This window comes from Eumetopias jubatus, unplaced genomic scaffold (assembly GCF_037043125.1).
Source record: "Eumetopias jubatus isolate StellerSeaLion01/CBP00866 unplaced genomic scaffold, mEumJub1_p1.0 scaffold_4, whole genome shotgun sequence".
NCBI lineage: Eukaryota > Metazoa > Chordata > Mammalia > Carnivora > Otariidae > Eumetopias > Eumetopias jubatus.
This window is the reverse complement of record NW_028274810.1, coordinates 138,361,981-138,377,566: the sequence shown is the minus strand read 5'-3', so window position 1 is coordinate 138,377,566 and position 15,586 is coordinate 138,361,981. Positions and strand designations below refer to the sequence as shown.

Sequence of the window (15,586 nt, the reverse complement as noted above, 5' to 3'; positions counted from 1 at the left end):
CCAATGCTTTAATGTACACAATCCAAAACTTATGTAGAGTAGTTACAATACGGAGAGTTAGAAATCATTGCAACATTAATTTACTGATTATGAAACTCAGTCACACACAATTATTAAGGACCTGTTATGTACCAAGTATTACATTAATGGGTAGTGATATAAAAGTAATGGAAATATATTCCCTGTTCTCAAGGAATGCCAGCCAGTTATTTAGTGACCTAGTTAGTTACAAAGCTGTACTGTGGGGTCTGGGAGACTAGAGATCTCATCACCCACTGCAAAATTAGCAGTGCCTAGTAGGGTTCCTGGAACACAGAAGTAACACAATAAGGGTTTGGGGAATGATTTTACAATACTGCATTACTTGCTTAGTTTTTTTCTAGTGTACCAGCTGTTCATTGAAAAAAAATCAGAGATGTTAATAGGAAAGTGTATAGTTTGTCCATTTGTACATCTACAATGATGTATTGTGTATATTGATACCATTATTTGAATTTATTTTTGCTTTCGCATTTGCCAAAAATTTCTAAATTATGCCCCACCTTATCTTTTATGTAAGTCATATAAAAACATAACATTTTACCTTTCCTTTGTCACTTTTAAAATAATGTGAAAAAATAATAATTTAAGAAAGGTAAATAAAGTGTAAGTAGAAAATCTTTGATAGAAGGGTACTTATTTCAAGCCACTGAGTCTGAGTCAATTCTCTGTCATCAATTTTGTACGTATGAATTCACGGCACTGATCTCATCACAGTAACAATAAGAACTACGACAACAATAATATTGTGCTGGACTCAATTCCTCATCCTCTAGAATCTGAGCCAATATCAAAACAATCCATCTGTGAAAACTGAAATTTTAACGCTTTTAAGAAGTATTTACTGAGTTTTTTTATTATCACTACCATAGGCCTAGACAACCTAATTTTCATTTTGAAGCATGATTTGCATCATTTTTGTCTTTCACACTTTTCCACCGTAACTAGTAGATGGCAAGGCCCAAGGCAGTTGAGCCCTACATGGAAGGAGGACTTACCTGTAGTTCTGCTTTTCATTTCCTATGTGGAATCTGTCATATTGTGAATAGGCTCGATTTCCTTCCCAGTCCATTAACTCGATTCTTAGTGTGTACTGCCTCTGACTGGTTATGGCAAAAATAAACTCATTCCCCAGCCAATATTCGCCAGAGGGATTTCCAAACCCCTACAAAAGGAGATAGAGATACGGTTGTTATTTCAGAGAAAACCTCTTATCAGGTTCAGTATTAACTACATTCTAAATAATAAGAAAAACTTCTTTAACAGTAAAGGTCATTTTTCACATTTTTACACACTTTTTTCCAATTACTGACTCAATACTTTTCTGCTATGTTTCCCTCCATTGGGCCCTGCGTCGAATTCTTATTACAGTAAAAGGCTGATATTCAAATCTGTGTAGGTAAAATGATTTCAGATTAAAGGAATCCGGTTAATAGGTTTGACCAGTAAACACTTCTCAGTCAGAGCTTGCTTTTGAAAATGTTTCTAAAATACTAGTTAACAGAATATTTTAAACATAATTTAAACATTTTCAATGAATATTATCAGATAAATTATTTAACAATATTATTGTTTCTGTTGTTGTTGCTATTACTATTATTATTTGGGAGTCAAACTATGCTAAGATAATAACTTAAACATATTACTAGACCCTTGACTTTTCTAACTTTAATATTTTCATTTTTAAATATTAATAAGCAAACCTGTAAATCCAGGACTAGAGTCACTTAAATGTTTCACTGGCATGGATTTGGGTTTTGAGGCAGGTTGACACGTAAGAGCTAGTGAGTGAAGCTCGCTGGCTTCTCTGCAACTGAATCTTAACGTGGCTCTTGTTCTCTGCAGGGGAAGCCCAATCATCGTTGTTAAGTGTTCAAAAACTGTTTCTTTGTGGGGGGGGGAGGTGGTCTCCAAAGGAAAACCAACTCTTAATGTTGGTTATGTTAGTGATAGGAAAATAAGGAACCCTAAGAAATTGCCGGCATTCTAGATTTGGGTATTCAGTTTCTGAATCCCCAAAAGTATTCCTTGGTAATACTTGAAGTTGAGTATAATTCTTGAACTACATGTTTGTCTTACTGACCAAACTGTGAGCTTCTTGAGGACAGAAGCTGTGCTGTATTTGCGACTAGTGGAATGTTGGCATACACTGGTACTCCATATGCTTCACTGACATTTAAAGGAAGAAAGGAAGGAAGGAAGGGAGGAAGGAAAATACTATAGCACTTTATAATGACATTCAGAGAAGTAGCCTTAAAACATAATTCTTGTCATAAATAATTTGGCTGAGTCTCAGGGAGGTGTTTTTTAAGGTGCCCACTGAATCATAATCACTGGAGCTCTGGCTGAAAAAAAAAATCCTGGCTCCACACTGAATCAAAATATTTGAGAACCAGCTCCATTGCATCCAAACAAGCTCCCTGTTTTTCCCTGTGTACTTTAATATTTGGACGGCACACCTCCAGTGCCGCAGGAGATACTCTGACATTTCAGAAAGAAACTGATTCTGTTAATTGAAGTATTCATTTATAAAGGTTTTACTTTACCCATATTAAGAAGTATGAGAGTAGTACAAAGATAGCCAAAGCAATCCTCCTTTTCTCAACACAGATGATGGAATTTAGAAACTGTTTTTTTTAATCTAATGTATATCAACTTTACAGAATTATAACCACAGTAGAAGTATTCTTTTTAAAAAAGATTTCATTTATTTAATTTTAGAGAGAGAGAACAAGGGGAGGAGCAGAGGACAAGGGAGAGAATCTCAAGCAAATTCCGTGATCAGCATGGAGCTCAGTGAGGGGTTCAATCCCAGGACCCTGAGATCATGACCTGAGCCAAAACCAAGAGTCAGCTACCTAACCGACTGAGCCACCCAGGTGCCCCTACAGTAGAAGTATTCTTAACTGCTTTCCCCTTTAACAAACCTAACATATGAAACAGTGTTCTCCACTCCTTCTTTAAAATATATTGATGATGGGGCGCCTGGATGGCTCAGTTGGTTAAGCAACTGCCTTCGGCTTGGGTCATGATCCCAGGGTCCTGGGATAGAGTCCCACATCAGGTTCCCTGCTCAGCAGGAGCCTGCTTCTCCCTCTCCCTCAGCCTGCCGCTCCCCCTGCTTGTGTTCTCTCTCTGCCAAATAAATAAAAAATCTTTAAAAAAAATAAAAAATAAAATAAAATATATTGATGCCCAAAGTAAATTAAACGCATTTAATACATTTGTATACTACTGTCTCTGTCAACTGAGTTACTTACTAAATGTCCATTGTTTTGGGTCCCCAAACCGTTTACACCAGTTCCGTTATTGTAATGGTAAGACTCACAATTTTATGTAAATAATTTAAATATTAGTGGGAAAAAGAGTCATTTGTTTTGTTCTGTTTTGTTTTGATAAAACTTAATTTAAACATTAGGTTTGCTCAATAAAAGCAAATCACTAAAAAAATGCTTTTGAATTATGTTTGTTGCAGCAACTCTAAAAGACTAGAAAAACAATAAAACATTAGAGGATTTTAACTTACATTGCTTTGCGTGTGTCTTACCTGCTCTAGTTTAAAAAAAAAAAAAAGAAGGTAGAAATTTGATGCATTTAATTATGGGAAAGTTCTAGGAAAGAACCACTGACCCAGAATTCCAGGCTTTGGTCCTACATTTTAAAAAATAGGTAAATGAAGATATAATTGTACACTTAAAGTTAAAATGAAATACATTAGTATATGTAAGCACATTTTTAAAGTTATTCCCCAGTTTAACTTAGTTTTTAATTAACTCAAACCCTTCATTCAGATTGCACTGGGCATATGCTCCCCTGAAGACCATCTACCTGTAGTTCAGAGCAAAGATATGGGATCCATAGAAGTCAGTGTTCCAGTGTCCCCTTGTTTCTCTGTTCCTAAGAAGCACAAGTCACACTTTGCCAGAGTTCCACAGTGGCAGGGAATATTAGAGCAATTTAGGATGTGCTAAGAATTTTACACATTTTCGTGGCAGCGGTGCTACATACCAGAAAGAAGAGTGAAGCTTACCTTCTCCAATAAATAAACAAAACAGAAAGTTACAGGGCACTGAAAGTCAAATTTAGCACATTCTCAGTTGCAGCAGCCACTGGGAAGAAAAAGAAGACTGCTGGGATTTTCCTTGCATTTTCTTCTCAGCTCAGACGTGTCAAAACTCTCCCTCCAGCCGCTGGAGGATTCCGTCTTGTGCATAGTTAGAAGGGAGTCAGCAACTATACTAAATGTGAATAAGGAAGCTGGGAATGATGAAGTGTTAAGTTCTAGGCCACACTATTTCCGTGCTGCTGAAAGCTCTGAATGGATAAAACTGTCCAGCTTCCCCAGGGACAAGGGCAGTGATCTCTAGTGAGCCTCAGAAACGGATAAGCCTTAGTGTCATTCCTATGGGAGCCTTGGTCCCCAGCTTGGCATGCAGGCTTCTACCTCCCTCTACGTAGAGAGTAACTTCCCTTCCTAAACAGTTTGCTTTTTCTGAGTGAAAAGAGAGGAAGGAGCAACTGAAAAGAGAGCAACAAAATTTGATTTTAGAAATAAAAATTCCATTTCATGCACCTTCCCAGAAAAACTGTCTAAACATTCTCTATTGTGGGAACAAAATGTTGGGCTACAATGAATCGAAATGGCTGTTAGGGTAGAGGAAGCTTTCTAAAAGCTAAGTGCAGCCATGCAGAAACAACTGTTCCATCACAGAGATGAAAAATAAGTCAAAGAAGGGAAAATGGGTTCCCGCAGTAGTAAACTGTCTCTTGGACAGCTTATCAGCCACACTACCAATGCGATGCCTACGAACAAAGGCTTAGCTTTGATTAAATAACTTCTACTCCCTATCTCTGCTCCAACTTGAAGCCTTGCTCTGCCCCATATTTGCTGCGGAACCTCCGATACTACTTCTTAGCCTCAGTTTCCTTATCTGCAAAACAGGGATTAAAAATGTCATTTCCATATATAGTGTTGTGAGAAAGAAATAAGATACCTAAAGCGTTTAGCTCCATGCTGATACAGGAGAACAACAAAATTCTCATTGTTATTATAGTTAAAGGATATATCACAAATACATAATAATTTTCTGTTTACTTGCCTCTCTCCCACCAGACTGTGAGCTATTTGAGAAGTAGGTTTCTTTCTATTCTGTACGAGAAAGGGAACAAAAATAGTCCAGGATCATGTCTTAGCCTGAAAATTAATAAGGGGATACTGAAACAATTATTTAAAAGGCTTTCAGATGCTAGGAACTAATGTATTCTTATGACAAGTTGAGTGTTGGTTTACATAAATGAGCACTGTCATTTTAATCCAAGAAGTTAATTATCAAATAAATTAAAACCAACTGGTTGACATGGGGGCTAAACCGTGCCATAAACCAACGCGTAGACTGCTTTTTATTCTTGCTTCTTCTTCCTAAGGCCAGGGAGAAGCTGAGTCCTCCAACTCTCCCGTGGTCCTATTTCTTTTAATCTCTTTCTCTCTATATCTCGTAAGTTTTAGATCTACAAAAGAGGTAATTTTTGAGATCTTACACGCATGCCAATAAATTGATAGTTTTGACATTTGCTTTCAACCAGGACTGCATATCAGAAACAGCTGTGGAGCTTTTTAAAAATATAGATGACTTGGTTCCCACACGGAGGTTTGGCTTCGTATGTCTGGGGTGCACTTAAAGATACATATATTTGAAAGGTTCCATGGGTGAGTGTGCTGTGTACCACAGGTGAAGAATCATATAATTATGATGCAGAATAGCTATTCTGCGTGCAAAGAGGAAAAATATATAAACCAGATCAAATTATCTGAGTGGCGCACAGGAAAGAGAGAAGCATAAAACCTCACCTTCATATGAAGCTCCATATTAGTAGACACGTTTTGATTATGTATTATGGGACTGTCCTTGAAAAAATATATATTGATGCCTGAAATGCAGAGATGGCCACATCCCCTAAAAAAACCAGGTTCATACCTTACTGCACACATAACAGCTTACCATAGATCTATATTTTATTCCAAAAGGCCTGTAATATCTACATGAATAAAAACAAAAGCTTATACAAAATTCAGTGCTGATGCTAAAAAAAGCAGCAAGTGTCTATCAAAACAATAAAAAATACTAATAAAACTAGAATTTCTTCTTTTCTATAAAAAAATCCAACGATGCTAGGTCATATCCTTCCATGAAAACTATTATGATTAGTTACTTCAATCACAATCATATGCAAAATTTTGATACCATAATTCAGACAGATTGTTAAACTTCTCCTTTAGCTCTTTAATAAAAGGCAAAAAGATACTGGAACTTAACCTAGACTAATGCTGACTTAAAGTTGGCCCTAAAACCCATATATTATTAATAAAAAATGCACACAGAAGAAAGATCGATAGTCATTAGTTTTTGCCAAGACCTGCAGAAATACTCAGTTTTGGTTGTATGATTCCAAGTTAATAAGGTAATTGTCTCTGATACTTTGTTGCTTTATTATTATTATTATTTTTGGTCTGATAATGCTCATAGGAAGTGTTGACTTTCTATAGCTGAAACACAAATGAAACCAGACACAGTCAATGTATTCTATGGGTTTCATCTTTTTTCATATAAACAATTAGAGAAAACAGATATGAAGCAGGGTTACTGATCTGTGGCTTTTCAGAGGTGCTTTAATACACAACTTAATCATGTATCTCTTCTAACTGCTGAGACACTCAGCCCAAGAAAGATCAAAAGGATGATTTATTTCAACATCTTAAATTTCTTATATATTTTTCTCTTTTTAATGTGAAGATGTTAAAAAGCAGTTCAAAATATGCTCTCAATTTCTTTCCAGAAACAAAGAACTCCCAGAAGGTATGGTGCTCAGACTGAAATATTTGTGTCAATAGGAAACTCTTTTTATGGGGGTAACTGTTTTCAATACAAAGCCAGGTTGTCTCCAGGGCATTAGTCACCACCTTCTATAAAGTTAGGCCACTAGGGTACTATCTGGAACTTCTAACTGGATTTGGCTTCATATATGCAAAAGTACTGCTGATAAGTGTTATTGCTGGAAGCCACTAAATGGTATCCTCATGGCTTGAAAGAGTTAATATGGTTCCCTAAGTGCCTCATTAAAAAGGCCCACTGCAGACTTCCCTCTGCAAACATCTTTACAAATTCATAAACCAGATTTTGCTGAATCCCCTCTTAAGGAAGGTTAAGTGAAAACAAAGCTCAGGTAAAAGACTTTTGTAGGCTTAAAGCCAATGTTAAGAACCAAATACATTGCAAATCTTCCATGTTGAGAGAGATTTAAACATAATAAATTACAATATATATTTGTAATTCATGTGTTGATAATCTTAACATACTGTTCTGGAAACCTTATGAGGAAAGAGGCAGCCCATAGATATCAACCAGAATGAAGAGAAGGAGAGAGGAAAGGCAGAAAGGAAGGAGGGGTGAAATTTTATTTCCGGACTCAGGGCTCAAGAAAGAGGTGAAGCATCTTCGTGTGCACCAGTAGATGAGTGAAGATTGGGGAGGAAATGGTGCCTGCCAAGAAGTTCATGTTTTCCCAAAGAATGCACACCTTAGCAGCCAGTTCTGAAGCAGGGAACAGAAGTGGGAGTGACCGATAAGAATGAGCATAAAGGAGCTTACATTCTTTTTGGACTCAGGTTATTTGGTCTTTAGGTAAAAAGCTCTGGAGAAAAGCAACGGAAACACTTTCTACCATGTGTTTTGGTGAAAGTTTACCAAGTTGTGACATGCGATGAATTCTCTTAATTAAAAAAAAAGGAGTCAGACTCATTTTTGCCAAAATATTTCAGATTTCTGGAGCTTATCTCAATTTTCTGACCATGTAGAATGGACACTCAGCTGATAAACTGTTCTAGTTTGAATGAAATAAGATAGTCTTTCTATTTTTTTTAAAAAGGGAGCAGGGTAAACTCCCCAAAAACTATAATTAAAGAATAATTCAGCCTCAGTCAAATGATGAAAAAATATTGCTTAAAATACATATATATCTGGTAAATACTTATAAGACATGAATCAATGCCGTACTTCATATGTTAGTCTGTCTTAACATGCCTAGTTTGCCAAGGCAGCAGATAATAATGTAGCATTTTGGAAAGTCACCATGATGATAACTTTATATTAATTTTTCTATTATCACTGATATTAATAATAATGTATTTTAGATTTGCCTGAACCTATATCTATAGTCTGATTCTCAGATGACTTCTTCACATTCCATTTTAATGATGAAAATAATCATGAGTTAAGGTAGCTTGCAAAATAATATTTTTGGCAGAGTTAAGTAAAAATTTTGGAGTCTTTGATGTCTTAATCTTGGGTAATAACTACTGGTTAGTGAAAATTTAGTATGCCAAGTGCTTTATTTATATTTAATCCTCACAACATCCCTGCAAGGCAGGTGAGGTATTATCATTAATGCCCCCTTTTAACTAGTGAGGAAGTTAAGGTATAGGTTAAATGATTTGCCAAAAAACACTCCGTTTGTAAATGGTAGAGTGAAGACTCAAATTGCTGATATAGACATAATGTGATGTTGTTTTTTAGAACTTAGATTAAATTTTTCCCATATGTTCTTAGAATCACATAAGCAGAAAGAGACCTTAGAGTAGAACCAATATTCTCTGCAAAAGTCCTGGTGATTTACTTTCTACTGGGGTTTTTCCACGGAAGAGAGGTCCTCACCACTCAATAGACAGTCCATTCATATTGGAAAGAATCCTAAGAGAGTTTTGTCCATAAGCAGTCAATTTTGCCTCTCTAGAATGTTCTTCCATTCATTATGGAGCTTCCCTCTTTAAAGAAGTGTTAAAACGCAGATTTTAATTCAGGAAGTCTAGGATGGAGCTTGAGATGCTGCATTTCTCATAAGCTCCCAGACAAAGCTAGTGCTGCTGGTTTCTGGACTGCACTGTGAGAATCTACCTCCAACCAGTCAATTTAAATAGCCATCAGACAGGTTTATACCTAATTCCTTTTTTTTTTCCTACAAGTTAGAGCCCCATTGATTCATCCTGTTTGTACCTCATAGGATAAGTTCATTTGTTAGAAATCCACCAGAATTTAAAGCATATTCTTGATGTAACCAGACTATGACAGATACCAATGAGTTCTGCATTTCTTGAGACCACAAACTATTAATGTAGCCTGAATACACTGGTCTTAGCTGTTAGTAGCCAACAACACAAAATGAACTTATAGTCAAGTAAATCTATCCAGACTTTCAAACACCAGGTTCTTAAGCTAATTTGTCACCTTTATCCTATATTCTCACTTAATTTTGTGTATTTTTGGTCTAGGTGAAAGACTACATTTATCTCTGTAGAATTCTATCTTGCTGGCTGTAGCCTTCTTTTCTACATGGAATTTTATGGTTTATTGAAGACATCAGTTTCCAACTTTGTATAACTCCAAACTTTATTAACCTACATTCATAGTGTTCAGCTGGGTATCTGATAAAAATTACTGTAGACACAGAGACACACCACAAGAGACCCCCCCTTCATTTATTAAAATCCTTTTAACTGTCATTTGGCCAACTATGAGCTTACTAGTGTATAAACTGTGATGCTGATTAACTACAATTTTTACACATTTTCTAAAAGAATATCAAGACAGAACTTAGACTGTACAACATGGCTCTTCACCTTTTTCTTTACCTTCTGAGAGGGGAATTTGTCAAAAATTGGTCAAGACAAGAATTATCCAGAACAATGAGATGTAAAATATGACAATAAATCCACAAATGGAAGCCTCTTCCTTTATTGTATCTTGACATTCTGTCAGCTGATTTTAATGTTAATATTGTAGGCATTTACTATATAATTATTGTATTATGCATTATTTAAACCATCTACTATATTATCTTGGAAAAGCTGATCTCCCAACTTGCTCACTTTCCTCTTAAAATGGAGACAGATAATAGGTTTGATATAAAAAAAATGAGTAAGAATTTATGTACAGGGCTGGCTCATATTAACCACTGGAAGCTTTAGCTATGATGACAGTGATGGTGACCATGATGTCTGCTATTATTTTGGAGACCCCTAAGGAACCATTCCTCACAGTTCATACCCTTGTGTATTCCTCTCATCTTGAATGTGGACTGGCTCTGTCAGTAACTTTAACCAAAGAAAGCAGTGTAAGTGATACAGTGCAATTTCTGGGTCTAATAGACCTTATTAAAAAGGTGTGGAAGCTTCAATTTTTGTGTGTGAGGGATGCCAACTGCTAGATAAGAAGTCTGATGACCCTGAATCACCATACTGAGAGAAGCCCAACCCAGCCACATGGAGGAGCTCTTATTCAACACCCAGCAACAATTTGCCAGCTATGTGTGTGAGGCCACTGTTAGTACCTCTCCATAATCCACAGCCCGGCACACCTCCCTTGTCCTGGTTCATGTATCCAGCCTGGGTCTGGGTCCTAGCTTCCTCCACCCTCATTCAACCAGGAACAAATCCAGATAATACATAACAGTTCACCAAATAATTTCAGTAATATATTTTTCTTTCTGATGCACATATGGAAATCATTTACTGAAAATGATTTATGAGTGTGTTGTGTTTAATAAAAATAATGTGACTAATGTATCATTTTATTTTTAAAATAGCTGAAAAACACCTAAAAATACAAGGGCTTATCACATAGTATGGTGAAGATAACCTCATGATAAAACATCAGAAACTATGTAAACTCTTCCATCTTACCATTTTATATTCTTTCCAACCTCTTTGGAAATCTAGACTTCCATCTTCACGATGTTGTATTACAGTCCAACCTCCTCCATTAAGATCCATATTGCAAAATACCTGATAGACGCAGGGAAAATAAAGTCAAGTGAAAATTATGTCTGTTTTAAAGAGATAAGTATCAGATATGTTTCAAAACAGAAATAGGATGGGTAGGCCTATAGATAAATTGAATAAAAATTACTATGTTGAAAAATGTTAACTTAGATATCTTACCAGTTATTTTGTTTTACATTAGAATTGTTTTGATTAAATTCCATCATATAACTTACTTGTAAAAATTTAAATCAGTCAGCTGAAAATTGTCTTAGTCTCAGATTATAAAAATTATTTTTAAAAATCTGTCTTAAATGGTAATAGGCACTTAGGTATGTTTGATTTTTAAAAATGCTATCTAGGTTTCTAAAATTATAGACCATTTTATTGCCAAAACATAAGACTCAGAATTCTTAAGTTTTTAATTAATTGAAATGGTTATATAATAATAATAAAGGTTTTGAAAAATAATTTTTTAAAAAATCATATATATTTAGCTATTATATATTTCATTGCGCATTAAGTCCTATACAGTTACATACTACAGTAATTATTCTTGATGGCTCAGTATTACATTAGAGGCAAAATTTGGTCCACAGCATATGGAGAACATATTATTTGCTTGAATTTTCGTCATGAACAATAATAGGAGAATATGACATACTGTATTTTTGACTGCGACAAGCATTTCCTCCCCATGTGGAAAGTTATCCAATGCTTTCAAAGACTTATGCTCATTTCAATTATTCTAAAACAATAGTATTTATTTAGAAATCGATTCATTTGCCCCGAGTCTACCCAAGGAGAGAAACATATCTGTAATGGGATTATCTTTAGAGAGTAATCACTGTAATTGATGTAGCATGAATGTGGCAGTTTGATTATTCAAGGTCCCAGCTATGGAGAACACCATTCCCCAGGCAACTGATGACTAAAGCATTTTGGAGGCTGGCTAAAGGTGTAGATATGATGCAACGGAGGCAGACAGGCTGTGCAGGCACATAGCTCAGCTCTGATTAAGGGCAAAAGCCTCAAGCGTTTTCCCTGAAGCCCTCAATTTGGAGCACAAATGGCTAACGGGTATGAAAACAGTGGCAACAACTGTCATTCAGGTGACAAATTGTCCATGTACTTCCTCAGAGTGAAAGGAACTAAGAGAACCATGACTATTTGTGAGCATATAAATTAGGCAAACTGCTCTCTAGAGGGCTCTTCCTCTATTTTGACAACAGTCACCCATCAGTATGTCTTTAACTGTCCCTAGGAATTGACTCACCTTCAATATAAATTGAAATTCTATTCTCTGTCCCAAGGTTCCCCCTCGACTAATCCCTTAACTATTTGGTACCCACTCTTTGTCTTCAACACAACCTCTAGCTAGTCTTTCCTCCTCCTCAATTCTAATTGATTCATTCACTTATTTTTTACTTAATCAGCATTTTTGGGCACTGATTCTGTTACAATTAGGGATACTATGATGAACAAAATATGGATCTTGCCCTCAAAATGCTTGAAAGTTTCAATAGTGATTGTTCCTGTAGGCTTTAGGAGATGTAGGAGTTCACAATTTTTAGCTCCAGTGACCTGAAGAATGATATAGACAGAGATCTAAATAGATCTAAATGAAAAACTTAAGGGAAAAATCTAACATACAAGAAAAGAAAATGATCATGGTTTTGGACACATAGAATTTGAGGTAGTATAGTCATCCAAAAGGGGGGGTTCATCAATCAACTGGAGATGATCTAATGGAGGCAGACCAAGGATAAGACTATGGATAATAAAGGAATAAGAAAGGAATCACCATCAACAATAGCATGCTTGCTGTTAGGTGCCTGATAATTTAAACACTTCATATGTATTTTCTATAACAACTCATGACAGTGATGTACATATATGACTATTATCCCTATTTTTCAGAAGATAAAAACAATTCTTAGAGTGTTTCAGTAACTTACCAATGGTTATTATTAATAACAAATCCTGCATCCAGGATTTGAACCCTATGTCTATCTAATTCAAAACTGTATTGGGAGTAATCTGCTTGAGAGCAATAGTTGATAACATGAAAATGGATTATTTAAAGAAGTAAAGAAAAAGTGGAAAGAGATGTATATGTGCAGGAAGGGGGAGGATCCAAAAATGGGCTTTGGTGAACTGATGGAGGTAAAATACATCAATAACCTTTAGGCAGGCATTTGTCACTGTCCCCAGTGCCTAGAACAGTGCCTAGCCTATACTGGGTACTAAATGAATATTTGTTGAATAAATAGAGAAGCAAGAAGGAAAGATAAAATAGGAAAACCTGATTAATGCAATGAAAGCTGAGGATGGATTTTTGACTTGGGGAAGTGATCGACTTAATCAAATATTCAGAGAAGTCAAGACAAACAAAGATGAGGAAAATAAACACTTAAATTTGAAATGAAGGAGTCATTAGTGACCTTGAGGAGACTGCAGGATTCCTATGAGAATAAAACCCAGAGGGCACAGTTTAAAGAGGGCATAGGTGGTGATCCAAGACAAGTGGCCAAGGTGGAACTTTACTGGAGATACTTAAGTAAGAGTCAGTGAAAATGTCAAGGAAACATTTTGCTAGAGGTAACTAGTGCCACTTGATTCTTAATTAAATTTTTACCCTGCCTTGACTGGTTAATCCAGAATTTTTTTTCAGAATTTTCTTCTAAATGGACACTAATTGCCTGGAACTTTGCTAACCTGTGTTTGCAAAGCTATAAAGTCCACTTACTTACTCAGGGAAAGGAATAACTACATTTATCAATATGCAATGTGCAGAGGAAACTATTCTTCACAGTTTTGTTATTACTATTATCTATGTTATTAGAATTCTATGCACTTAAAGTTTTAAAAGCATTCACAAATTTTAGAAAAAGACCAATTTCCTTTTAAATAAACATATTCAGTGACTTGAGAATGTTAAGATGTGCTAAGAGTACTTCTCAGATAAAGGCCCAGAGAGAGTCGGAGCTACATGGGAAGGCAGAAGTTCCCCAGGAGGATTATTGTGTTAGAAGCCAAGGTGCAGAGAAGGTAAGATGTTGGACATTTGCTCCACAGTTCTTATTATGACTCAATAACAGCAGTAATAATAATAATAGCTGCCATTGTGGAATATGGTCACAATAGAGCTGAAGGGCGTATTGGTTAGGGGCATGAACTTGGGTACCAAATTACCTGTCTCAAATCCCAACTCTGTTCTCTTTATCACTTAGGTTTTTGCAAGGACTAAATGAGTCAATGCATGTAGAATTTTTAGAATAGTGCTTGATACATAATGGGCTTTGCCATGACCCTCATTTCTTAGATGTATTTTACATATGAGATAGTATGTATTTACATTATGCATTATATACTCTGCATATAATATCTTACATATTGTAGCATAGTTTACTATTATATATACCATTGCATATAATTTATTGTTTATAATAAGAATAATATGGAATGTACAAAATCAAAACATGTAACAGTTCCATAAATTGTCCTTAAGATCACCAGCTTAATAATATGTATTAATGTATTTTATATAATTTATATTTTATATAATATGTATTTTCTATATTTATGATTAATATAGTAATATAATATATAATGTAAATATAATAATATTGACATCGCTAATCTCTGAGCATGCCTCTTTTTATTACATATCTATTTAAGAAGTTGGATTCACTCTAGCCAAAAAAAAAAAAAAAACCCAAAAACATGTTATTTCTAGTCAGAAGAAAAATAAAAAAGCCTATGCTTAACAGATGAAGGAAGTTTAAGAAAATAGGAGGTTGGTTTCAAAAGATTTGAGACATGAAAGGACTTGAAAAGTTCATTCGCCAATATTGTGTGGTCTGTGCTATCTGGTGGTGCCTTCCTGGAGACAAGAGCCCCGCTACATTTACTGTGCCTGTTGCATTTATTGATCATATGACTTGGGCTTAACTCCATCCAAGAAAAGATTGAACTGGCTCCTATCCCAGGCAAGGTCAAAGCTTTCAAGCATTAAATACCTTTTAACATAACACAGAGATTTAAACCCAAACAAAAAGGGGAAATTTGATTCACATAGTTCTTACGGTTTTATGCTCCATACAAGTTGGAATGATTAGGCTTGAGGATGTTAATTATTTTTCCATAACCTTAAGTAAAAAAAAAGGCTCAATACATTTGTTATGGTCCTTTCCCAAGAATTAGGGAACTCACAATTCAGAAACAAATTTTTAATATTTTATAATAAGCAGAGTTATGATTTAATGGTTTGAATTTTTGGATGAATCTAAGCTGGCTAGAAAGCCTTTAGTTTTAGAAACTGATGAACTAGAAGGAAAAATCCTATTTCCTACTACTATGCATTGAAGGGAATTCAGAGAGAAAATAACGACAGCCATTAGTACTACAAAGGTAAAAAATAAATACATAAATGATTTAATTCTCATATTTGATCTGCTTGAAAAATTAATTAGTCTTAGAAAACTGCCTTCATCTCATTTGAAAAGATAATAGTTATTTTCAGACATCATTTCTTAGAAGGGAATGATGTCGGTTAGAAAAATAAATGTATACCAATTCTGTATGCATGCGACTCTTACTCTGCTTACAGGATGAATACCTCTTAATAGCTTTTGTTAGCTGCCTAAATAGCCCAATTTTATTGATTGGTCCATATCCCAGACCTTACATATTTGAACTTGCTTTATTTTTTATTTTTTTAAAGATTTTATTTAT

General features: G+C 35.3%; 1 protein-coding gene across 2 annotated transcripts in view; it reads right to left on the bottom strand.

Moving 5' to 3' along the window:
• The window catches only part of ANGPT1 (angiopoietin 1), a 241,237-nt gene that overhangs the window by 32,427 nt on the left and 193,224 nt on the right, over positions 1-15,586 (bottom strand). For both annotated transcript variants that reach the window (XM_088023101.1, XM_028110588.2), the window contains exons 6-7: positions 10,772-10,873; positions 1,038-1,204 (exon numbers count right to left, since the gene is read on the bottom strand). In XM_088023101.1, the coding sequence (XP_087879227.1) occupies positions 1,038-1,204; positions 10,772-10,873 (269 nt within the window). The remainder of the gene's footprint in view (positions 1-1,037; positions 1,205-10,771; positions 10,874-15,586) is intronic.